This window comes from Sciurus vulgaris, assembly GCF_902686455.1.
Source record: "Sciurus vulgaris genome assembly, chromosome: 11".
Classification (NCBI taxonomy): domain Eukaryota; kingdom Metazoa; phylum Chordata; class Mammalia; order Rodentia; family Sciuridae; genus Sciurus; species Sciurus vulgaris.
In genome coordinates this window covers 11,396,532-11,420,890 of record NC_136472.1, presented here as the reverse complement: position 1 = coordinate 11,420,890, position 24,359 = coordinate 11,396,532, and the positions used below count along the sequence as shown (strand labels likewise).

The 24,359-nt window shown below is 45.8% G+C and overlaps 2 protein-coding genes and 1 long non-coding RNA gene across 6 annotated transcripts; 1 reads left to right on the top strand and 2 right to left on the bottom strand.

Moving 5' to 3' along the window:
• LOC306639333 lies at positions 1 to 2,836 on the bottom strand. 4 transcript variants are annotated; one of them, XR_013757620.1, is made up of 9 exons: positions 2,800 to 2,836; positions 2,508 to 2,580; positions 2,214 to 2,305; positions 1,827 to 1,861; positions 1,607 to 1,654; positions 1,316 to 1,345; positions 1,097 to 1,126; positions 857 to 893; positions 1 to 559 (listed from the first exon to the last, which is right to left on the bottom strand). It is a non-coding gene; the product is annotated as an uncharacterized lncRNA (long non-coding RNA). The 4 variants fall into 4 exon arrangements; XR_013757618.1 differs by having other exon boundaries at positions 1 to 276; positions 511 to 1,126; XR_013757619.1 differs by having other exon boundaries at positions 1 to 893.
• A 734-nt stretch (positions 2,837 to 3,570) lies between these two features.
• SLC3A2 (solute carrier family 3 member 2) lies at positions 3,571 to 23,160 on the top strand. The gene is made up of 10 exons (XM_079102761.1): positions 3,571 to 3,889; positions 16,299 to 16,730; positions 17,159 to 17,332; positions 18,273 to 18,367; positions 20,026 to 20,094; positions 20,201 to 20,256; positions 20,394 to 20,574; positions 20,686 to 20,829; positions 22,456 to 22,533; positions 22,647 to 23,160. Exons 1-10 carry the CDS (start codon positions 3,778 to 3,780, stop codon positions 23,007 to 23,009), a joined length of 1,704 nt encoding a protein of 567 aa, XP_078958887.1. The 5' UTR covers positions 3,571 to 3,777; the 3' UTR covers positions 23,010 to 23,160.
• On the bottom strand, positions 10,132 to 13,228 carry LOC306639332 (spermatogenesis-associated serine-rich protein 2-like). Its single transcript, XM_079102762.1, is given in 3 exon segments — positions 10,132 to 11,655; positions 11,659 to 12,081; positions 12,084 to 13,228. Coding segments are annotated over 3 exon segments (1,623 nt in total). The 5' UTR covers positions 12,705 to 13,228; the 3' UTR covers positions 10,132 to 11,076.
• Positions 23,161 to 24,359: the final 1,199 nt, after the last annotated feature.

The following is a 24,359-nucleotide window of genomic DNA, read 5'->3' as shown; positions in this document are numbered from 1 at the left end:
TAAAGGTTAAGAAAGAGCTTTATTAGGAAGATGTGTGCTAACAACAAAGGATCTGGAAATCCACTTCCTTTAAGATTTGGACACCTGTTGAAGGAAAGAAGTCTTTACTAGATGGGAAAGTAAAATGTATGTAATGCATACCCTTTGAATTTATAAGGGGCAATGAATGTTTCAAAGCACCAACATTTAAAAAAAGGCCTGCTTCTAGGTACATTTTATCTTGGCTATTAAGCACTTAAAACAGGTACCTACCACTTATCTGCACCTTATTTTCCCCTCGGACCTAGGAAAAAAACCTGTGTCAAACAACTGATCATTCTCTCCTTTCCCATGCAGAAATTCTGATCATTCCCTCAGACAGTTCCTTTTGAAACAAAGTTTCCTCTTCTCCCCCAGCCAGCCCCAGTGGGTTCACCTTTACAGGCTCTGGGGACTAGGACAGGAAGTAAGACATGTGAAATGTTTCTTCATTGGGAAATTTTAGCTTAGTGTACCTTACTTTAAGTCCACTCACCTTTAACTTCAGGTTGATATTGGGCAGAGACATGGGTTGCTTTCTCTGCAATAGAAAGAAATTAGAATCAAGTGTCATATCTATTTGTATTGCTTAAAGGAAAGGCATACTTCATAGGAATGTTATCAGCTATAAAACCTATTTATTTTAGCTTCCTATTGTTATACTTTATCACTGTAAGATGAGCTCACAACTCAGAGTATACCTTTCTGTCACAATGATCAGACTGGGGCGGTATTCAACTCATCACTAGTGAGCAGGAATTCATTACTGGTGGTACCCCACTACACACAAAAAAGCCAATGTTATGTGACAGTCATTAAGCACTGCAAAGGTATGTACCTCAAATCATTCCTGGGATCCAGATAACATGATGGACCTGAAACAAGTAAGATCAAAAGAGCCAAGCTTACATTCTATATCAGTTGTTCCCACTTAACCATCATTCCTAGGAAATCAGATTTCCGAGTCTCAACAGCAAAACATCAGCCGAACGAGATTCCATGTTAAGTCATCATGTGTGAACAGGCACCAAAGGGCATTTTCTCTACTCACTATGCCACATACACTGAAATCACTCACCTTTGAATCAACAAGTACTGGTAACAGTGCCTGAAGAAAGATAAAACTGTCAGTAAAAGACTATATACATGGCACATCAGGATACCCCCCGACCCCATCTTCTAGTTTCTCAGGTGTTCATGTATTTTCATTGTCAATCATAGTGAGCTAGTTTGAGTCATCACAGAAACTCCTACTTGGTGCCATAAGCCATAAAACAGACAAAATCCCCCAACTAACCTGTTAATGCTGGATGGAAATGAGCTGCTCCTAAATCAGAAAAACACTGAATTAGCAGAGTATTCAAAATACCTGGCTACTGTAAATAGTCCAAACAAAGCAAAGCAAAGCAATTGCTATTGCCATTTGCTAGACCTCAGACAGTTCCTTATGGAACCAAGTTCTCATTCTCTCTCCCAGCTACCCCAGTGGGTTCACCATTACTGGCTCTGGGGCTAGAACAGGGGGGAAGACAGGATGTTTGTCCTTACTGGCACTGCCTCTGGCAAGCTACAATTGGCAAGTACTCACCACTTCCAACTCTTTCAGATGTCTGTTCCTGGGCAGACCAATGACTATCTAGGAGAAAGAGTATTTGCCAAGAAACATCACCATGGAAACCAGAGGAATCAGACTTCTTTACGGCAGAATCAGGGCTCTTGTGACTAAAATGATGGTAAAGTCACCCTACAGATGAAAATGGGCTCATTTACTCATATAATTTACAATAGTACCAGTACTAGCAACTTACCATAAGATGGAAAAATATATCATCATCAGGGCAACCTGGGAAAAAGGTACACGTGGTTATTCCAAAATATTAGGACGGAACAATATTTTTCTTCATTATCAACAACTGCCATCAGAACTCTAACATGCTATTAACTGTTGTACCTCACAGAGCGTCAGCTTACTGATTCAAATCATCTGACAGTGATATATGGATGAGGGAAGAGCATACCATTATAAGAACCAATTGTACTGTTGGGTTGCTGCCTCCCCTTCCCCAGAAAATTGCTTCAAGAGGAACAAGGTGAATGGAGCAAGAAGGTAACACTGCTCCACTGACCATTTGCCCTCCTGGTTGTGGAGAACACTTGTGAGATAAGATAACCAGAGATCCCATTTGGACAATTACCTGCATTCACCCTGGAAGGCAAATTCCTCAGGACAGGTCATGAGATGCTGAAGACAAAAACAGGAGTGGTTAAGTGCCCTTGAATTCAATCCCTGGTTAAAGGGGGTACGGGGGAAGTTACTTATATCTAAGAATCACCTTTAAAACTATTAAAGTTTTACCTATTACCTCTGGCCCACTCCTCAGTATTAAGATGACATCACTTAGAACTCAGTCATATGCTTGTCATTTTACATTCATCACAGTGTGGGCATCCCTAAAGTGCTCCCTTCTCCACAAACCGTGTATACTTACATGGAACGTCACTGAAATCGCAGAAAGCATCTTCGTTCTCCAAACACCACCTCTTCTGTGAGCTGAACCACATCTGAAAATAGAACGCCCTTCACTAATACCGAAATTTAAAACCAAAGGAAAACAAAGCAAACTCAGCCGCTTGCTGCGGATGGTGCTACTCAGAACTTTCACATTTTCTCCACTAAACCATCAGAAAGAGAGAGTTCAAATTGTAAATCATCCCTGTAGCATATCCAATAGAACTTCCAGTCAACTAAAGAATAAGAATGAAAGAGCCAAAGTCACTTACTCCAACCAGAGGGCTTTCTTCGATTGTTCTCTGTGCGAATGTGCACCTTAACCCTGCAGACAAAACAGCAAATTAGCACAGGACATTTAAAGATGCTTCCTACAGAGCAACAGCCGCATGGGGCACAAGCTGTGCAGGGCCCGTCTCCTCAGAGTTTCTCATCCTCACGGAGCTCAGTACAGGTCTGTGAAAAGGTCCTCATCACAGGGAGGGCGACTGGCGCGGCCCACTACCGCCATTTTGTCCTTCGCAAAACCCCGCTACTGCTTGGAGATAACTGGAGGCCCGGGACGAGACGTTCCCTCCCTGCCCACCAATAGGTAAAACGAGGGAGGTCTAGGGCGCGCGACACGACGACTATGACCTCAGCGACTCGGGAAGTGGAGGCAGCAGGATCGCCAGGTCAAAGTCAGCCTGGGCAGCTCAGCGGGACTGGCCCCAAAATCAAAAGGGCTGGCGATGTGGCTCAGTGGCAAAAGCACCGCTGGATTCAATCCCCCATGCCATCCAAAGAAGCAAAGGAAATAAAACCAAGAAACCCACTAACGCAAGAACTTACCGTCCGTAAGGAAAAATGAGACCGAACGAAGCAACGCGAGGCGCTTAAATACTTTCCCGTAAAGGCCCACGGGATTGGGGGCGGGCCCATAGCGAGCGCACGCGCAGATGGGGACGACGCACAATATTGAGGAATTGTGGGTAGAGAATTCTAGGTAGGGCGGGCGTCGAACGCTCGGTCACAGAACTTGCGGCGCGAAAAAGACGCGCATGCGCCCCACAGGAGTGCGCAGGCGCGCCGACCGCTCTGCGGCTTGGCCGCTGTTTCTTTACTCCCGCGGATGTGACAGCAGTTCTGAAGATTCCCGCTTGGGGCGGATCCAGGGCTAACTGTTCCGGTCACCGCTAGGCCTACCCCTGCACCCTGTCCTGATTCCCCTCTTACCCACACACGCTAAACCTGTGTACGGACCCGCCTCGATGGATCCCGAACCTCAAGAGCCCTCGACCAGCGACCTCTCTGCTCCGCGCCAGCCTCCCGGCGCCCTTTCAGGGCCTGATGTCCAGGGTCACAGCGCGGGGGGCGACTCAGGTACGGGGTCCCGGGCTGACCTCTAGTGGAGGTCCCTTGCAGGGAGCCATATGGGGAAAGTAAGTCAGCCTGTAAGTACCCCACCTGATTCTGAAGACAGTGAGATTTTTTTCTGACTGCCACCCTCTGTCTGATCCGATTTTGCTAGGAGCCTGACCTCTAATAATAAGACCAACATTAGGGGACGTTCAGGGAGCACTGGCTTTTTGCTTTTTTCTCTCTGTGGCAGGGATCAAACCCTGGGTATTACGCATGTTAGGCAAAGGCGCCACCAGCGAGCTACACCCCAAGCCTGGAGCACGATTTTAAGCACTATATGAGTTGATTAATCCTCCAAAATTCCAAGAGGTAGGGATCCTGTTTTGTAGATGAACGACCTTAGGTATAAAGAGCTGTCGTGGAAGTGCTTACAATTCCCTCCTGATTATCTGGGTTGCAGTCAACTATAAATTATTGTTACTGAGATCAGCCGGCATTCATAAACACCTATGTACAAGTGTGCATTAAGCTTACAGGTCTTCTGCATGACCTCATTTAATACTGCTACCTTAGGAGGAAGTTGTGAAGGTATTGTTATAGATGAGGAGCCTGAGCCCTAGAGAGGTTAAGTAACTCCAGTGAGTGTTACCTAGCTAAGTAATACCAATGCCAGTTAAAAATCCAGTCAGTATTATTTCAGAGCCTGTGCTTCTGACCTCTGAAGATAGTTGGGGAGCAAGCAGAGACACAGGAAACAAGTGGAATAATCTTGGGCACTGTTTCTTAATCTTTCTGTCACCCTGCCTAAGCTAAAAAACACATTTTTTTCCTCCTAATCTGTCATGAAATATTAGTGCCACAGATAATACTGCCTTTCTGCATCTCTCCTTCGCCATTTGGAGTGCCAGAAACCTTTTTAATATCTGAGATTTACCACCTGCTACAAAGCAGTTTTCACTCCCTTGGGGCCAATGTTATTCCCATACATGTCTCAGGGTAACAATGAATGACACTGCACACAAATACTGAAAGAATTCCAGTTTGGATTAAGTTATAGACTGGAATGAATAGATTTATTCAGTAACTATTAAGTGCTTGTTCTGTGCATGGTACAACATATGGGGGAAGAGAAAAGGCACTCTGCCTAAAGAGATTTTGGTCTGGTTGGGAGGGTATTAGGATGTATATATAAAGACCCTAAATACAGATTAAGAAGTTGTAACAAAATGTTTAGAAAATAGAACAGATAAGCTGAAAAATCAAGGTCCTACTCTGGCAGACAATACTGGGGAGGTTGAATGAGGGAATGAAAATTGAGGAAATGCTTTATAGAGTATCTGGGCCTGGAAGGATAGATAAACAGAGTGGAGGGAGGGAATTCCTAGTTAAACAATTTGAGCACAGACCTGGTGCTAGGAAAGAAGTGTATCAATAAAATTCATGAAAGATGGGTTAAAGGAGATTGGTAGGATATAAAACTCGGAAAGATTTCCAGGGAAAGGCCAGATGAGGAGAGCCTGGAATGCAAAGCTATGGATCACTGGAGCCAGGCGTGATGGCGCAGGCCTATAATCCCAGCAGCTCTGGAGACTGAGACAGGAGGATCACAATTTTGAAACCATCCTCAACAATTTAGTGAGGCCCTAAGCAACTTAGTTAGACCCTATATCAGACTAAAAATAAAAAGGGGGACTCAGTGGTAGAGACCCCTGGGTTTGAATCCCAGTACCAAAAAAAAAAAAAAAAAAAAAAGAGAAAAGCTAAATCATTGGAATTGTAGATAGTGAGAAAGAAGCTAGTGAAAGCTGAGCAGGGGTTGAGGAAAAATTGGGAAATAAGAGGGCAAGAAGGACATTAATTAGATTATCATAGTAGTTTAAACAAGAGGTAAGTGTAAGATTCTGTACCAGCAAGTGAATTGGCAGTGGAAATGTAGGGTAGGGACTTAAGTCAGGGGTCTCCAACTTATGTGCCTACCAAAATCAGGCAAGTTTTCAAATAAGTTATGCAGACTGGGTAGCTCTGTCTCAGCTCCAGCTGATTGTTTCCTTACTAGAATATTGTTCCTGTGTGATGTGGAGTTTCACTGTGTGATCATATGGTTAGAGTTTTCAAGAGAATAGAATCCAGAGTTCTGTGTTAATTTACCCATTTGAAAATGCTGACATCTAAAAAACAAGGAAAAAAAAGAAAAAGAAAAAGAAAATGTTGACATCCCATTTGAAATCTGATTTGAATTTTGTTGTTGTTGTTGTTCTGGGGAGTAAACCCAGGGCCTTATACATGCAAAGCAAGCATTCTACCACTGAGCTATAGCCCCAGCCTCTAACTTAAAAATTTCAAGCATATTCTGTGAGTTAATGAAAATAGGCTTGTGGCTCTCAGATGGCTCATCGTTATGAGTATGCCGCCTCTTGTGTATGACAAGGAACCGGTTGGAAAGGGGGCTTTTCCAAAAAAGTGGATGCTCTTTTGGGAAGCTATAAAAGGACTGAAGGGGATAAGAACAAAACAAAGCCCCCCAAAACCAATGTTCTTAGCACTTTGAGACACAGGTGTCTTTGGTTCAACAATTATTGTACCAGCATTAATTTGTTGAGCACTTATTAGGCATAGGAATGCAATAGGGAACAAAGCAAACAGTCTATCTTGTGCCCACTTGGAGCTTATAATGGATAAACAAAGAGAAAGAAAGACAATTTCCAGTGGAGATCAGTGTAGTGGTTCTGATCTGGTACTGGCAGGGAAGGTGAGAGGGAGCATTGAGGTAGAGGGGGAGGACTTATTTCACTCAGATAGGGCCTCTCTCGTGGGGTGGCATTTGCGCAGAACTCTAAAGGAGATGGAGGAGAGAGCTGAATGGGGTAAATTGTTCAGGGTGGAAGGACCAGAGAACAGAACTGTGCTTATTGATCTGTAGGTAAAATTACTGGGTGTGCTTAGGAATTTTTTGTTCTTGTTATTTTTCATGCTTTGAAATTTTTAAATAAAACAGGAAATTTTACTTATTTTTGTCAAGAAGACATTGAAGTTTGGTGAAAATAATGCAAGTTTCATTTTCCATGGAATAGTTGAATTTGATCTTTTTTTCTTTTTATTTAAAAAAAAAAATTATTTGGGGCTGGGGAGATAGCTCAGTTAGTAGAGTGCTTGCCTTGCAAGCACAAGGCCCTGGGTTCAATCCCCAGCACCACCAAAAAAAAAAAAAAAAAAAATTATTTGTAGTTGTAGATGCACATCATGCCTTTATTTATTTTTTTATGTGGTGCTAAGGATCAAACCCAGTGCCTCATACGTGTTAGGCAAGCACTCTGTCACTGAGCTACAGCCCCAGCCCCAAACTTTTTTTCTTTGAATAAAGAGATGTTTTATGAGCAGAATATAGTGGTCTTGTGTATATATGTGTATATGTATATTTGTTTTCTCTCAAATGAGAAAAAACAATGAGGTAAAACAATTGGAGAGTGTTTTAGTCAGTCTTTCTTTTCTGTGACTAAAAGACCTGACAAGAACAATTTAAAAGGAGGAAAAGTTTGTTTTGGCTCAAGGTTTCAGGAGTTTGGCTGACTCCATAGCACTGGGCCTGAGTTAGACCATCACATTGGAAGGGATGGTGAAGGAACATATTGAGGACATGGTAACTAAGAAGTAGAGAGCGTCTCTGCTTACCAGGGACAAAATATAAACCCCAAAGCCATGCCCCCAATGATCTTTCTTTTCCAGTCATACCCTACCTGCCTACAGTTGCCACCCAGTTATTCCACAACATGGATTAACCCACTGATTAGGTTATATCTCATAATCTAATTTCACTTCTGAAATTCTTCCATTGTCTCACACATGACCTTTTAGGGGACATGAGGGTATTGAATATTAAAACATTAGTATTTATTGAGTGCTTTTTCATGATAAACACTGTGTTGTTATTATGCCCATCCTCATTTTACATTTGAGAAAATTGAGATTAGATTAAGTTGCTTATTCAAGCACAACTAGTGTGCCAGAGTTTTTATATAAATTTAGTCTGTGCTTCTGACCTTGTTAAAAAATATCCTGGCTGGGTGTGGTGGCACATGTTTATATTCACAGCCAAGACAGGAGGCCAAGACAGGAGGATTGCAAGTTTGAGGCCAGCCTTAGCAACTGAGTGAGGCCCTAAGCAACTTAGTGAGACCCTGTCTCAAAAGAAAAGGGGGATGGCTGGGTATGTAGCTCATGGTAGAGCAGTCTTGGTTTCAATACTCAGTACCACAAAAAGAAAAAAAAGTATCCTGATGTAAAAAGGAGGCCTACATTGCCTAGGGATTATCTAGTTTTCTAGGGGTATATGCCTCTGTTTTACTTCCCAGTTATTATTTCTTCTCTCTCTCTCTCTCTCTCTCCCTCTCTCTCTCTCTCGTGGGGGGGTGGGTATTGGGGATTGAACCCATGGGCACTTTACCACTGAGCCAATCCCCTGCCCTTTTTCTTTCTTTCTTTTTTTTTTTTTTTTTTTGTGGTACTGGGGATCGAACTTAGGGCCTTGTGCTTGCAAAGCAAGCACTCTACCAGCTGAGCTATCTCCCCAGCCCTATTTTTTTCTTTTGAGATAGGGTCTCACTAAGTTGCTTAGGGCCCAAGTTACTGAGGCTGATCTCAAATTTGCAATCCTTCTGCTTCAGCCTCCCAGGTCACTGGGATTACAGGCATGTGTCACTGAGCCTGGTTCCTGGTTATTATTGATTTGGATATTTTGCCCTCTAATTATCTTGTAAATCCTTAGCAAGCAAGTTTTTATTTAATTTTTATTTTTAAATTTTAAAATTTGTTCTGAGATATACATGATAGAGTGTATTTTGACATATTATACATACATGTAATATAACTTATTCTAATTAGGATCCCATTCTTGTGGTTGTACATGATGTGGAGTTTACTGGTGGTGTAGTAGCGGGACACCAAGATCTGGAAGCAACACTTTATTAGTGGTGCCAGGGCCCAAAGGGGTAATTCCCAAAGTCTGAGCTCCAAGCACAGCAGGGATTTTACTTTTATACATAAGCAAGATTTGGGTACATTGGGCAAGAGAGTTGGTGCAATTCTATTGGAGGGTGCATTCTATATTCCTTATATAGGTACTAGCTTGTCAACAACCTAGGTCTCTTAGGTCATACAGCTTTGGGATTTTACTGCACTAAGCCTAAAGGGGGATTGTTGTATATCACTACAAGCCTCTATGGTTAAATGTCAGTAAACAAAGCTGCTGTGTGTCAGCATGCAAAACCACAGCCTGTCAACTCTTAAACTGCTAAAGATTCCCTTCTGTTCTACCACAGTGTATTCATATGTGAACATGGGAAAATCATGTGTGATTCATTCTACTGTCTTTCCTATTCCTACCCCCTTCCTTCCATTCATTCCCCTTTGTCTAATCCTATGAACTTCTATTCTTCCATCCCCCCAGCAAGCAAGTTTTATATTATCCTCCTATTAACAAATTCGTGTCAACCTTTTTTTTTTTTTGGATGCAGGCACATTCTAACAATGATATACATCCCCAGCCATTTTTATTTTTTTATTTTGAGATAGGGTCTTGCTAAATTGGGGAGGCTGTCCCTGAACTTACCTCAGCCTCCAGTGTTGCTAGGATTATAGGCAGGTGAGCTGGTCCCTGACTGGAAGCTAAATTCTTGACAGATTATATATTTTGTATTCTTATAGTAAATATTAAGTTCTATTATTATTGTTGTTGTCATTATTTATGGTATTGGGATGGACGCAGGGCCTTAAACATGTTAGGTAAGCACTGTACCACTGAGTTATATCACTGGCCCTTTTTTATTTTTTATTTTCAGATAAGGTTTGCTAAATTGCTTAGACTGGTCTTGCATTTGTAATCTTCCTACCTCAGGCTCATGAGTATATGGGATTTCAGTCAACACATGTTTGTAAGACCTTTAACCTTTATTTATTTATTGGTACTGGGGATTGAACCCAGGGGTGTTTTCCATTCAGCTACATCCCTAGTCCTTTATATTTTTATTTTGAGCAGGGTCTCGCTAAGTTGCTGAGGCTGGCCTCAAACAGCCTCCGGGGTCACTGGGATTATAGGTGTGTGCCACAGTGCTGGGCTTGGACCTCTTGTTTTTCTGTCCTCCCTCTCCTGGTTTTATTTTGGTTGAACAGTTACAAGTCTCAGGTTTGTTTTCCTGCATAAACAAGTTTCATCTTGGTATTATACAGTGTTTAAATTCCTTTTCGTTTCTTTTTTTTTTTTTGGAACATTTATGCAGCTGTTTTAATTTATTTATCTATAAAGATTGACTGCAACAATTTTTTGATGGGTAATACCATAGATTAATACCAATTATATTTCTATAAATTTGGTTCAGGATCAGAACAGGATTCAGCAAAGGGGGAGAACATTCATTTAAAAAAATCCTCAAACACTGAAACGAAGAAATGTCTTTTTTTAAACTTAAAAAAAACTTTAATTAAATGCTACTTTCCATAGACTTCCTTAGACTGGTTTACAGTCTAAAGTACAGCCAAGTACCAGGAACAAGGCTTTGGGCATTTTGAAGAAACTGCAATTACGCTATGGTGCCAAGCAGGGGACTGAGACCCTGATTCAAGTGTCAAATCTCAGGCACAATCTGATAGAGGCAGATTCTCAAATGTTTCCTTGTGTTAGAGCTCTCCTTTTCACCAATTAACACTTCCCTTTTCTGGCTAATCCAGTGTGGTACACAATCCCCTCAATTGCCTCTTCTGGTCAAACTGTTATTTGGAGGGAACCTGGCAGGCACCTGTGGCTTCCACTTAGACTGAAATGATGACAGGACTAGCTCTAACCCACTTTCTCCTGAGATATTCTCAACAATGGGGACTTGCTGAACAAGGCCTCTTTAGGCAGTTGGAAGACTTGGTGTACTGGGAAGAATGTTGCTTACTCTTGGGAAGCAGGGACATAGTTGCCCCTGATTCCTGGTGGAAATGACCAATCAAAATCAGTCCATATCACTGGGAAAGGTCAGAGGAAAAAAACAGTTCCCCTCCAAAAATGATGAGGAAATAAGGAGAGAATAAACAAAAAAATATTTAGAATGGCACAAAAAGTGATATGCATAAACTTCTTTTTGTTATTAAATCTAACTATAAGTTTTCTAAAGTCCAGTTATCAGGTTGAATTAAGTGGGATACAGAAGAAAGGCCAATTGGAATTTCTCTCAAGAGTTCATAGCTTCAGGTTGAGAGGTCCTGGGTTTGCGCTGGGGGAGCCCCTTTTTGAATGAGGGCTTGGATGGACAAGCCTCCATGCTGGCTCCAGTTTCATTGGTCCCTGCAGAGTGAGCCTGGCCCCACTCACTAGTGTTTCCAGGTGCCTGGGTTGGAGCACTCTGATACCTAGAACCAGATGAATACCAGGAGCTATTTCCGTAACGACCCATACTGTCATGTCGCCCTTGGCTCATAGGGTCACTGGACTTTTGGCCTTGAGGCCTGAAGCCTTGTCCTCCTCGTCTGTTCCCCGACAATACCTCCCGATGAGGCTGGTAGGGTCGGCTGCTGTTGGCTGTAGGAGTCTCTCCTGGTGCTGAATTTCTCTTGTTAGCACCTGTAAGGCTGGCAGCAGAGGCACAGGTCGAAGAGGAAGCAGCAGAGACATCACTTGGGTCACTCAAGGATACAGATAAAACTGAGCTACATCGTGATCTGTTTGAATAGCTGTTCTTTGGATGGGACACTTGTCCAAAGGAATCAATGCTCTTCTTTAGAGTGTCTACATCACAGGTGAATCGGGCTACTCATCCCAGATCCTCATCATATTTACGTTCACTAACAAAGTGTTTGATATCAGCTCTGGGCTCGACCAATTGCTCCTCTGACATTCGCACAGCCACATCAGTCATCTTCTTTAGAAGTTCAGCTTTCTTTTGTCGGCTAAGCAAAATTTCCATGGCTTCAGCTTTCACTTTATCCATTTCAGCAAGCAATGCCACTTCTCCATCCATTAAACAACTTTGCAGTTCAGCAAAAGCTTGTTTCATTTTCTTAATGGAAGCATCCATCTCTTCTTTAACTACAACTCGATACCATGCAAGACAGACTGTGCAGTGCTGGAGGTCTTTTACAGATTTTTCAATATTGAAACCAAGTTTTTTATTGGTGGAGGACAGTGGAATGTCCTCCATTCCCAGACTAGAAAACTGAGGTCCTGTCGTGGATCTTGAGATTTGGCAGCATTCCTGGAATGTTGGGCGTTCTGAATAGGGTGTATAGTTGAAGACCTGGACTCAAAGTCAGAGACACCGTTCTCCAGTACGGATCCTATTCTACCCAGTGTATCTGGCAAGCCAGACTCAGGATCTTCTAGTTCTCTGGCATCTACTGAAAGTGTCTCCAAACCTTCACTGAGTGAGTCCACAGACTCTGCATCATTGATGGCACCATTGACATGGTAACCATTAATGCCACCTTTTCCTGAGGAAGGCACAGACTGCTCCTCTTGAATGGAAACCGATTTACTGGAATCTGGGATACTGTTACTTGCTTCGGCTGTAGGTTTTGGTTTGCTTTTCTTCTTTTTGTTCTTTTTCTTGCCTGTTACTGTCCATTCTTTGAGTACTTCACTGGCGCTCCCTTCCATGAATGCTTCAACTGTTTTGTCCACACAATTATCAAAATGCTGCAAAACCAGGATGATCTCATTGTTGCTCTTATTGGGAACTATTGCACGCACTGCATTTATCTTTTCTTTCATGTTCTCAAAAGTACCTCCCTGGGCCAGTACAGTATTGGACTGCAAATCAAAAATGAATCCTGATGAATCCTTCTGGCTTTGTTTCCTAGACATTGCAGTTTCTTTGATCTCAAAAAAATACAGAAGTATCCTTTTGCTTTGTCTGGGGTCTGAGATTATCTCTGATTTTAAATTGCCCAACAGAAGTCTAGAGTTGAAAGTGATAAACAAAATATCTTGGTAGTATGAAATTCGTTTCACTAGCTGTTAACTGCCTTTCCTTCGGTTGTATCAACTTCTTGTCAGGAAGTATCATTGCAGATAGTCATGGCTCTTTTTCCAGGGAGATTCTAGCCGAGGCCCAGCAGTCGCCGCTTTCCCCCAGTTCCGGGCTCTGAGTCCCGGACGCTCCGAGGTCTGAGAAGAGGAAAGGAGATCCTCCGCCTCCTCTCCTGGAGCCGCCGCTGTCGCCGCCACGCTCCTCCCCCCGCTCTCGCAGGGCCTGAAGCCGCCCCGCCTCCACCGCCGCCTTTCGGGCTTCCCTGGTCTACCCGGCGGCGGGCAGGGAATCGCAGCGCGGCTAGGGGCCGGAGTGCCAGCGACCCACACCGACCCTCCACCGGGCTCGAGCTGCTCGCCCCTCCTTTTCGTTTCTGTCCTTTACCTTCACATGCTCAGTTGTTTAAGAAGGAAAATGTGTGAGTTTAATTGATACAGTTCATCCACTCATTTACTTAGGAAGGGTCTACTATATGCTATTTCTGAGCAGACAAGTTCATTGGCAAATACCACAAGGCCCTTGCCATTTGCCTACAAGGGCAAACAGACATTCGGAAAGGAAATATAAACAAATGGGACATGAAATGTAGCAGAGGTAGATGCACCATGGTGGGAAAGTACTTTTGTCTGTGGAATTGAGAAAAGCTGTCAGTTGAGCTAGGTCTTGAACATATAGGAGCTTCTGAGCTGCAGAACAGGAAGAACCAAACACCAGAGGGACTGTACAAGATGTAGAAGCCTGAAAAAGGGGGTTGGGGTCGTGGCTCAGTGGTAGAGCACTTATCTAGCATGTGTGAGGCACTGGTACTGCACCACCTATAAATAAACGAATAAAATAAAGGTCCATCAACATCTAAAAAATATGTATATAAAAAAAAAAGCCTGAAAAAGTCTGGTGTGTTGTGAGACTGGCAGATGTTTGAAAGCTGATGTGTCTGTAGGGTAGTGCCTGTGGAAGGTGTGGTGGGTGAGAAGGTGTGGGGTAAGGTGTAGGCTTCTTCAAGACATGGAGAAGGAATAGGCTTCAGCCATCTGGAGCCATATGGGGCTTTGAGCTACTATATCTAGGGGGTGTTATGTTGAACCATCTCAACAAGAGCTTCTGACCCCACAATTCTCTTGACCTTGGACTTTCATGCTGGGGATAAGGACTGTTTGGAACCACTGGCTGGCATTTCTTATCTAGCATGCCCAGGGCACCTTGGGCCTCTTATCGTCTTTGAGCACTGTTATGAATCCCAACCTCTACCCATTTGCCTGCCTTCCCCTATGAGCTGGTTTTAGCTTTTCTTGGTGGGGATGGGAGAGTATCCTTTGGGATACAGAAGGGCAATTGCAGTGGACAAGACTTCACACCTCTTTTTTTCTTTGCTATACGTCAAATCTTGGCTTCTGCTTTATTTCAAATCCTGGCTTCTAGCCTAGGTGAGAGCGAAAGAAAGAACCAACCCATTCGTTTCACCCCTCTCTGGCTCTGCTCAAGAACAAGTAGTTCCTGAGAGTGTTGGCACCTCCTGGTGTTGATGTCCATTTGTCTCTGCTTTGAACCTTGTCTCTGCTCCACTGACCCTTTCTCTATCCAAGATTCTCTGTGGAGGGAATTCAGGTCTTCAAACGCTCCTGCAGAGTTGGGCCCAGTGGCACATGCCTGTAGTTCCAGTGACTAAACTCAGAAATCTGAGGCAGGAGAATTGCAAGTTCAAGGCCAGCCTCAGCATTTTAGCAAGGCCCTAAGCAACTTAGTGAGATCTTGTCTCAAAATAAAAATAAAAAGGTGTAGGGATATAGCTCAGTGGCATAGCACCCTGGGTTCAATCCCCAGTACAAACAGACAAACAAAACCCTTGCAGAAACTGGGTGTGGTGGCAAAGGCTACTCAGGAGGCTGAAGTAGGAAGATTGCAAGTTCAAGGCTAGCCTGGGGAATTTAGTGAAACCCTGTTTCAAAGTAAAATAAAATTTATTTTTTGTTGTGTTTTTGTTTTGTACTGGGGATTGAGGCTAGGGGCAGTTTCCCATTGAACTACATCCCCAGCCCTTTTCATTTTATATTTTGAGACAGGGTCTTGCCAAGTTGCTTAGGGTCTCACTAAGTTGCTGAGGCTCACCTTGAACTTGTGATTCTCTTGCCTCAGCTTCCCAAGTTGCTGGGATTACAGGTGTGTGCCATCACACCCAGATTTAAAATAAAAATTTAAAAAGAACTGGGGATGTAGCTCAGGGGTAGAGCACTTGCCTAGTGTGTGCAAGGCCCTAGGTTCCATCTTTAGTACTGGGAAAAAAAAAAAAAAAAAAACCCTGCAGAATCTGCTTCCTCCCAGGCCTAACAGTGAAATGACACCTCTGACACCTGGGGGAGTTCTGGAGGCCCTGCAAAGTGGGGAAGAGTCTGTTCATGGCATCTGGCCTGTTCTAGGAAAAGGGTGGACACCTCAATGCCCGAGACTCAGTTCTGTAATATTTGCTACAGCTCATTAGTCTCTTCTGGATGTTTGACTCCTAGTTGCCCAATATCTTAGTGTCAGTATCTGAGCTGGGTTAGTGTAAGAAGAGGGTTGTCCATTTCAACATTCTTGCCCAAATATATCCCCACCCCCCATGTTGCAGAGGATTGAACCCAGGGCCTTGTGCGTACTAGTCAAGCCCTCTACCACTGAGCGGCATCCCCAGCTCAGATTCATTCGAAGTCATGGAGAAAAATGGGTGAGTGAAGTCAGTAAAGTTAATGAAGCAGAGGACTAGTAGGTGCGTAGTCAATAATTTCAGAATTAACTGAAATCAAGTCAAGATGTGTCTTCAAAGATGAGTGGGAATAAGCCCTGAAGGTCTAGCGCTAAGTCCAGAGGCCTGAGAGGACAAGGCTGGAGGGGCGGCGGGGGGGGGGGGGGGGGGGTGTCAAAAGCAGAAGTTGAGTCTGGCTGGCTCTGAGTGCCAGTGCACATGCGAAATTGGCCTGCAGGGGTAAACAGATGATCACGTCCAGGGAAGCTACCAGCCTGCGGAGTAGGCAAATGGGGACCTCAGGCAGGCCTTTGTGGGGCAAGGCCAACCCACAGAATTCATCCTCCTGAAGGTGGATCTGTGCAGTGTCTTCCAGGGGTCCGTTCTAAGGAATTTTAGGGTAGACAGGTTCAAGCTGAGATACTGTACCTCGTAGCGGTCAGAGGCGTGTTCTCTCTGGCCATGATCACCTGCAGGCTGACTCAGGACGTCCCAGAAAGAGCAGTCCCCGAGGTTGCGCTTTAAGGGGCGGGCCGGGGCGGGCCGGGGCGGGCCGGGGCGGGCCGGGGCGGGGCTGCCCTGCCACTTCCCAGACGCCGCGCCCTCAGCTTTCCAGAGGCCGGAGAGCAAGCTACGCCGAGCCACACGGGCCGGGAGGACTCTTCTGGTAGAAGCTGACCGCAGGCTGCCTTGTGTCCCTGGTCCGCAGGCACCATGAGCCAGGACGCCGAGGTGGATATGAAGGAGGTGGAGCTGAATGAGCTGGAACCCGAGAAGCAACCGATGAACGCGGCGTCGGGGGCAGCCGTGGCGGTGGCAGGCGGTGGGGAGAAGAACGGTCTGGTGAAGATCAAGGTGGCCGAAGACGACGCAGAGGCGGAGGCCGCGGCCAAGTTCACAGGCCTATCCAAGGAGGAGCTGTTGAAAGTGGCGGGCAGCCCTGGCTGGGTTCGCACCCGCTGGGCGCTGCTGCTGCTCTTCTGGCTGGGCTGGCTCGGTATGCTGGCCGGCGCCGTGGTCATCATCGTGCAGGCGCCGCGCTGTCGCGAGCTGCCTGTCCAGAGGTGGTGGCACAAAGGCGCCCTCTACCGCATCGGCGACCTTCAGGCCTTCCAGGGCAGCGACGCGGGCAACCTGGAAGGTGAGTTCTGGTGCACACCTCCCTCCCTGTCCCCATCTCGGGGCACCCCTGGTTTCACCTGGCCACCTGTATCGGACTCCCTTCCCCCTCTTCTTCCCTAGACGACTGGGGACAGTTCTCCACCCCGCCCCGTTGTCTAGGGCTGCCCCCTCTTTTCTTTGAAGAAAACAACCCGGCCCCTGCTCTACTCAAGGGTGGCTGACTCAGCATTCCGCTCTTGCTCTCACACGCCACGCGGTGCCAGAGCCGGTCACAACCGGTTTCTGAAGCAATGTGCAAGGTTTCTTACATCAGCTCCTCAGTGCCTCGTGATCCGCTCCCTCCCACTCCAGCCCTACACTGCCTTAGGCCTGAGAGAGGAGAGAACCAGGAGGAGATCAGGGGCCTCGCTCCTTAACCCAGCTTCCCTTTCCCCACTCCCATTTCAGGTCTGAAGAAGCATCTTGATTACCTGAGCACTCTGAAAGTAAAGGGCCTTGTGCTGGGCCCAATTCACAAGAACCAGAAGGATGATGTTGCTGGGACTGACTTGGAACAGATAGATCCTGCACTGGGCTCCAAGGAAGATTTTGACAGTTTCCTTCAACTGGCCAAGAAAAAGAGTGGGTTCCCAGGGCTTCCCAAGGGCTTGACCTCCTGGACAGAAGGAAAGCAGGATAGGGTTTTTTGTCTGACTCTCCTGAGTTTTCTAGGCCAGGCACAGGGGAGATCTGTCAGCCTTCAGCCTAAAATGGATTTATCATGTGGCTTAGGGACTTTCTACATGGCTGGGCAATCTTGACCAGGTCATTTAACTTATGGGCTTTAGTGCCCTTATTTGCAAAAGGCTGACTTTTACTAAATCAGAACCTTCCTAACCTGTTCATCAGTGGTTTTTACACTTGTAAATCTGTGGATCCTTGGTGGGTGGCAAATACTGTCTTACAATTCACTGTAGAAATATGTTCATGACTTTAGAGGCTACTGCAAGAGGATTGCAAGGTTGAGAGGTCAGCCTTAACCACTTAGTGAGACTCTGTTCCAAGATAAAAAAAAGAACTGGGGAGCTGGGCGTGGTAGTGCACACCGGTAATCCCAGTGGCTCCAGAAGCTGAGGCAGGAGGAGTTCTAAGCCAACCTCAGCAACTTAGTAAGGCCCTGAGCAACTCAGTGAGACCCAGTGTCTAAATAAAAATACAAAAAATAGGCCTGGGGATGTAACTCAGTGGTAGAGTGCCCTGGGTTCAATTCCCGGTACCAAAAAGGAAAAAAAACAAAAAACTGGGGATGTAGCCCAGGAGTAAAGTGTTTCTGAGTACAATACTTACTATCCAAAAAAAAAAAAAAAAAAAAAAACCGACAAAACCCCACACAGATGTTTAAAAGCATTTTCTTTTGGGTGGGGAGTTTGGGCCTCCACAGCTCAGTCTACTTTGCTAAGCTACAAACTTGCCTTAGAACTTTTAACCTTTGTACCTAGTAACATGGGAAACACGTCTTTGTATCCCCTTACTCTAAAGACTTAAGACTTTGTCACAGCTGTCTCTTCCTTCATTGTTCCAGGCATTCGAGTCATTCTGGACCTTACTCCCAACTACCATGGCGAGAACTCATGGTTCCTCCCCACTCAGGTTGACGCTGTAGCCATCAAGATGAAAGTGAGTGTGTTGAAGCTAATCGTTGGTGGGAGGCAGGTGTGGGGCTGTGCTCTTCCTTTCACAGTAAGGCCATTACATCTCGCCTGTCTCTGGCCTGTAGGCAGGAGGACAGGCCAGCAGTAAACCTGGTTTTTTCTCGATCTTTTCTGACCACTGATTTTTCTTGTTTATTTGACTCTTGGGATGGGACAGTGACAGGAAGGGAGTTTCTCAGATGGCAGTGTGGAAGTTTGATTTTTTTCATCCTTTTGGAATAGGAAGTCCTTTCTTTTCTCTGTGGGAATCCTGTGGTTTCCAGTTCTTGTTTGATGTGTTTGGAGTGGAGCCCAGTCTGAAATTGTAAGGATGGGGTCTTCCTATGTGTCGGGGCTGTGCAAGTGTTTTGTAGATGTTTTCTAATTGCCTATATAACCATACAAAATACGTCTTCTCCCTAATCTGTAAATGAGGAAGGTGAGGTTCAGACGAGCTTCAGGTGCCCAAGATTTGCAGTCTGGAGTATTCTTCTCTAATTTGCTTTTCTTCAAGGTAGTGGATCAAACTCAGTACCCAGCAGGCTGGGTTTGGGGCTTTCACTATCACTTCAGCTCCTAATGCTTGAGTTCTGGGACACAGACAGGCTCAGAGTGGGCAGAATAAAAGTAGAGGCAGATTCAGGTAGCTGTGATTTTGAAGAATTCAGGACTCCCAGCATTTGGGTAGCACCCCTGGGACCATCCAGTTTGGCCCTTGCCAATTGCTGGGAGATCCTTTGAAAGTTACTGGTAATAGATTGTTTTCAGATGGTAGGGCACCAGGAGTAGCTTCAGGTGAAAATGGGGGCCAGAGGGGAGAGTACATTGAAGAGAGAAAGGGAAGAAAGGAGGTGGGGGTGGGGTTCCACACTGCGTGCCAGAGAATGCCAGAGCTTCAGGCTGGGGCCTGTTTTGTAGAGCTGGCCTCCTTTCAAACCATCTCTGCTGCCCTGGGGCTGTGCTTTGAATTCTGAGCTTTCATTCTTGGTCTTGCTCTGACCAGCTTTTGTGCTCATACCCTTCTCAGGCCCCAGAAAACTGGGAGAGGAGTAAATGTATTTGCCTTGGGGTCTTCACAGGCATTTTAGGTGGTCTCTGCTGCTTCCTGATTATGATCTTTGGCATATCTTCCTTCTCTTAGCCTGTTTCTTCATCTCCACAATAGAGGATACTAGTATTTCATATGCTAAATGTTAAAAGGAGTTATGTTTATGGATAGGTCTTCTCTTTGGCCTTTGTATAGCTATTAAAGGTGAAGCTGTGTGATTTGCCAGAAGCAGGAATAGAGAAATAAAATGCTAAAACAAAACAAAACAAAGTGCTGCAACAGTAAGAGAATCAAGGGGAAGTTAGAGATGGAAGGGACCTCTGGGCATGGTGGGGCATACCTGCAATCCCAGTGATTCAGGAGGTGAGGCAGGATTTGAGGTCAGCAAAACTTCGTGAAACCCTAAGCAACTTAGCAAGATCCTGTCTCAAAAATAAAATGGACAGGGATGTTAAGACCCTTTGTAAGAGCTGGGAGAGTGAGGCCCAGGCAAGGCCGGCTGCTGCCTGGGGTTATAGAGAAGCAGGCTGGGATTCTCATTCCCGGAGCTTTGCCTGTATAACGATACCTTTCTTATGTTCATTTGTCCCCTGTAGGCAGCTCTGAATTTTTGGCTGCAGGCTGATGTGGATGGATTTCAACTTCGGAATGTGGAGAATCTGACAGTGAGTGTCCTTTCCACATCAGGAGCAAAGCTGGGGTGAGAACAGAGGGTCCCAACCAGGGTCGGGAAATGTTACCTTTTCCTTGATTCTGCTGTTTTCCTTCTAGGATGCATCCTTATTGGCTGAGTGGCAAAACATCACCAAGAGCTTCAGTGAAGATAGGTGGGTGCCAGGCCCCCTTCCTGACTTAGCTCAGTGGAGTATGAGGCCCCAAGAGGGGCGTTCCTAATTCAGAGAACTTTCTTTATACTCCCCTCTGTATTTTCTGTCCTGTACCAACCTTGACCTCTCCTGTTCAGGCTCTTGATTGCAGGGACAGATTCCTCCAACCTGCAGCAGATCCTGAGCGTCCTTGAGAATGCCAAGGACATGCTGTTAACCAGCTCATACCTGTCAAGACCCAGTTCCAGTGGGGAGCATGTAAAATTCCTCGTTACCCAGTATTTGAATGCCACTGACAATCGCTGGTGTAGCTGGAGTGTGAGTACTGTGTTGTCGGGTATGGGGACAGGCCTTTGGGACGGAGGAAAGGCTAGTTGGGAGGTGAAGGCAGAGGCAGGCTCTGGGGCTCACTGGTATCTGTCCCTGCAGTTGTCTCAAGCAGGGCTCTTGACTTCCTTCGTGCCAACTCAGCTCCTCCGACTCTACCACCTGCTGCTCTTCACTCTGCCAGGGACTCCCGTTTTCAGCTACGGGGATGAGATTGGCCTGCAGGCAGCGGCTGTTCCTGGACAGGTACCCTTGCTTTCTGCCTGGTGCAGTAGAAGAGGTCTTGTTCTGTTCATTCATCATGTCATGTGGCCCCTGTGGATAGTGGAGATAGATACCACCCTTGGGATGGTACTGTTTTTGGTTCCTGGTCAATTGCTGCCTAATCAGTAGTTGTATGACCTTGGGTATTATTTTACTCTTAGGAATGTTGGTCATCTTTTCTGTGACACTGCATTCCCTGTAGAGTAGTTGGAATTAAATTTTTTTTTTTTTTTTCTTTAAATAGATGGGCTCTTGTTATGCTGTCCAGGCTGGCTCTGAACTCAGGCTCAGCAGTCCACTTGCCTCAGTTTCCTTAGTAGGACTTGGGGATGTAGCTTAGTGGTGGAGCACTTGGCTAGCATTGTCAAGGTCCTGCGTTTGATTGTTAACACTGCAAAAACACCAAAAATCAGTTTAGTTAGTAATTGGGACTATATCTGTGTACCACCGATACCCTCCAAGGGCCTATTCATGAATGAATGTTTTTTTTTTTTAATTTATTGATTATTGCTGGAGAGTTGAACCCAGGGCCTTGTGCTTGCTAACTAAGTGTTCTGTCTACCTCTAAACAATATCTCTCATCCCCCAAAGGCTTTTTTTGGTACTGGGGATTGAACCTGGGGGGTACTTTGCCACTGAGCTACATCCCCAGCCCTTTTTATTTTTTATTTTGAGACAGGATCTCATTAAGTTGTCTAGGGGCGGGCTGGGGAGATAGCTCAGTGGGTAGAGTGCTTGCCTTGCAAACACAAAGCCCTGGATTCGATCCCCAGCACTGCCAAAAAAAAAAAAAAAAAAAAAAAAAAAAAAAAGGCTCACTAACTTGCTGGGCCTGGCTTTAGACTTGCAATCTTGTCTTTGCCTCTGGGATTACAGGCCTGTACCACTGCACCTGGCTCTAAGGGCTCTTTTTAATGGCAGTGCCTGGTACCTGGTAGATGTTCAGTATGGTAGCCATCATTCATTCATGCATTCCAAGGTGGGTTCTCAGTCTAGGCTTTGAGTCCTCTAGCAGCTTACAGTTTAGTGAGGGAACCAGACCAGTAAGCAGAGACATACATGGTGGCGAGTGAGTGCTGTGTTGGGATCCTGCCATTAAGGCATTTGCTGGCTGTAGCCGTACGTTGGAGTTGGTGCCCAGCTGATGTTTGTAGAACCAGTCATTCACTTAACTCGTAGGTCTTACTGAATAATTCTTGTGTGCTACACACTGAGGATAGCAATAGCACATGAAAATACTGGAGGTGGTGAAATTGGATAATAAGTAGATATAGTAAAGACACCAGCTGCTGATAAGTGCTGTGGAAAAGAGAGTGAGGAAGGGGCCTAGGGACTAGGAATGGGGCATATTTTATATAAAGGGGCCACAGAAAACCTGGAGAGATAATTGAGCAGAGACTTGAGGGAAGTGAGGGAGTTGGTCTGTGGCTGTCTGGAAGTCCTCCAGGCTGAGGGGACAGTGTGTGTACAAGGAGGTATGAGTCTGCCTTGTCTGTCCAATAGAAGTTAGCCACACCTTGGTGGAGAAGGCTGTGCATTGATGAGGTGGAGGGAGAGGAGTGAGAGGGGGCCTGGTCTTCTTAAAGCCTTATCCTCTCTGTTCTACAGCCTGTGGAGGCCCCGGTCATGCTGTGGGATGAATCCAGCCTCCCCCATTCTTTAGTAAACGTCAACATGACAGTGAAGGTGAGAGGTTTTGATGGGCGGGGTCTGACCAGCAGAGGATGGGCAGGTGGCTTGTAGAAGTCTGTTCCTAGAAGATCCCTCACCCCCTCTTTCTGTGTTTTCATTATTCTCAGGGCCAGAATGGTGACCCAGGCTCCTTTCTTTCCCTGTTCCGGCGCCTGAGTGATGAGCGGGGTAAAGAGCGCTCCCTGCTGCATGGGGACTTCCATCCACTCTCCTCCAGTGCTGGACTCTTCTCCTACGTCCGCCACTGGGACCAGAATAAGCGTTTCCTGGTGGTTCTTAACTTTGGAGACATGGACCTGCCAGCCAGGCTAGGAGCCTCCAACCTGCCTGGCAGCCCCAGCCTGCCAGACAGGGCTGATCTGCTGCTCAGTACCCAGGCAGGCCGTGAGGAAGGGGCCTCCCTGGAACTGGAAAACCTGAACCTGAATCCTCATGAGGGGCTCCTGCTGCACTTCCCCTATGTGGCCTGACCCCATCTGTCTAGGTCCCAGTACCCTCTCTGTTCCCTCCCAGCCCCTCGGGTTCTTTTTTGTTTTTTTGTTTTTTTAACTTGTGGATTACAAATGAACCCCCAAGTAGGGTGTCTTCTGCCTTCAAATAAAAGTCACCCCTGCTTGGTGAGGTCCTGTCTTCCCTTTGTCCTTCTGTTACCGCAGAAATTTCTTTCCTCCTTTCCCTCCTGAATCTGCCCCATAGTGATCTTAGCCGAGGTTCATTCCTCTGCTCCAGCTCTTTTATTATTCAACCCTAGGATACAAGGCCCAGAGATGGGACTTTGCAAGGTGAACAGCAAGGAGGTGTTAGGGCTTGGACCCCTCCATGTCCCACTCAGTCTGGCTCAGAGTGTTCTCCTAGAGGTATTGGGTATTGCCAGTTTATATCCCCTAGAGCAAAGGTTTCCAGCTAAGTGTTCTCAGTTTTTCTGTTTTTGTAGACTTAGTCTTTCAGGAAGAAAGTAAGGGTGGGATGACCTTGTTTCCTAAAGGTACTTCCAAAGGGTACCTGATATCATTTATTTAACAGGGATGTGTTGAACACAGTACATGCCAGGGACTGTTCAAAGTTGGGTTTACAACAGGGAACAAAGCCTTGCCCTGCTGGGGGTGTAGCTTGGTGGATTGGCATTCACCTAGTGTGCAGCAGGCCCTGGGTTTGATCTCCAGCGACAGGCCAACTATGCCTACCTCTGGGGCCCATATTCTCATGGGGAGACGAAGAAGAAATTAGAGGAATAAAATGTATAGTGGATATGGTGATGGTGCAAGGAGGAAGAGGTAGGGTAGGAGAGATGTTTGTGGGAAGAGGGAGTTTGTGGAGGGGTCTGGAGGTGACCTTGGAGTAATAGATGTAACATAAGTTGTGTGTGTGGGGGGTGTTAATCTGGGGAAGGGGCTTTCTGGTGCCCTGGGGTGGGAAAAAGATGATGAAGCAGGAGATGGGTAAGAAACAGTCTTCAGTGCCTCAGGAGGCTGATGCAGGAGTATCCCAAGTCTGAGGCCAACCTCAGCAACTTATTGAGACCCTGTCTTGAAAAGGGCTGAGAGGGAAGTGCCCCTGAGTTCAACCTCCAGTACAAAAAAAATGAAAGAGGTCTAGTTGGTAAAGGTTGGGCAGATTTTAAGGATATGTTATGGTATGGTGGGCACAGTTACCATAAGACCCCTCACTTCAGACCCCAGCTGCAAGACAGGGGTCCCCATGACTACTTTCAGGTGTGTAACACATTAGAATGTCTCAGACTCAATTTTACAGCAAAAGGATTCACAGCCAGCTGAAGGCTGAGGTGCATGGGGCAGAATCTGGGAAGAGTCCAGATCTGA

What these genes read in the sequence shown, in the direction of transcription:
- SLC3A2 (XM_079102761.1), top strand. Translation starts at nt 3,778, where the DNA reads ATGGATCCCGAACCTCAAGAGCCCTCGACCAGCGACCTCTCTGCTCCG. An exon ending in CGACGCGGGCAACCTGGAAG is followed by an intron (nt 16,731 to 17,158) that starts GTGAGTTCTGGT and finishes CTCCCATTTCAG; the next exon opens with GTCTGAAGAAGCATCTTGAT. An exon ending in ACGTCAACATGACAGTGAAG is followed by an intron (nt 22,534 to 22,646) that starts GTGAGAGGTTTT and finishes CATTATTCTCAG; the next exon opens with GGCCAGAATGGTGACCCAGG.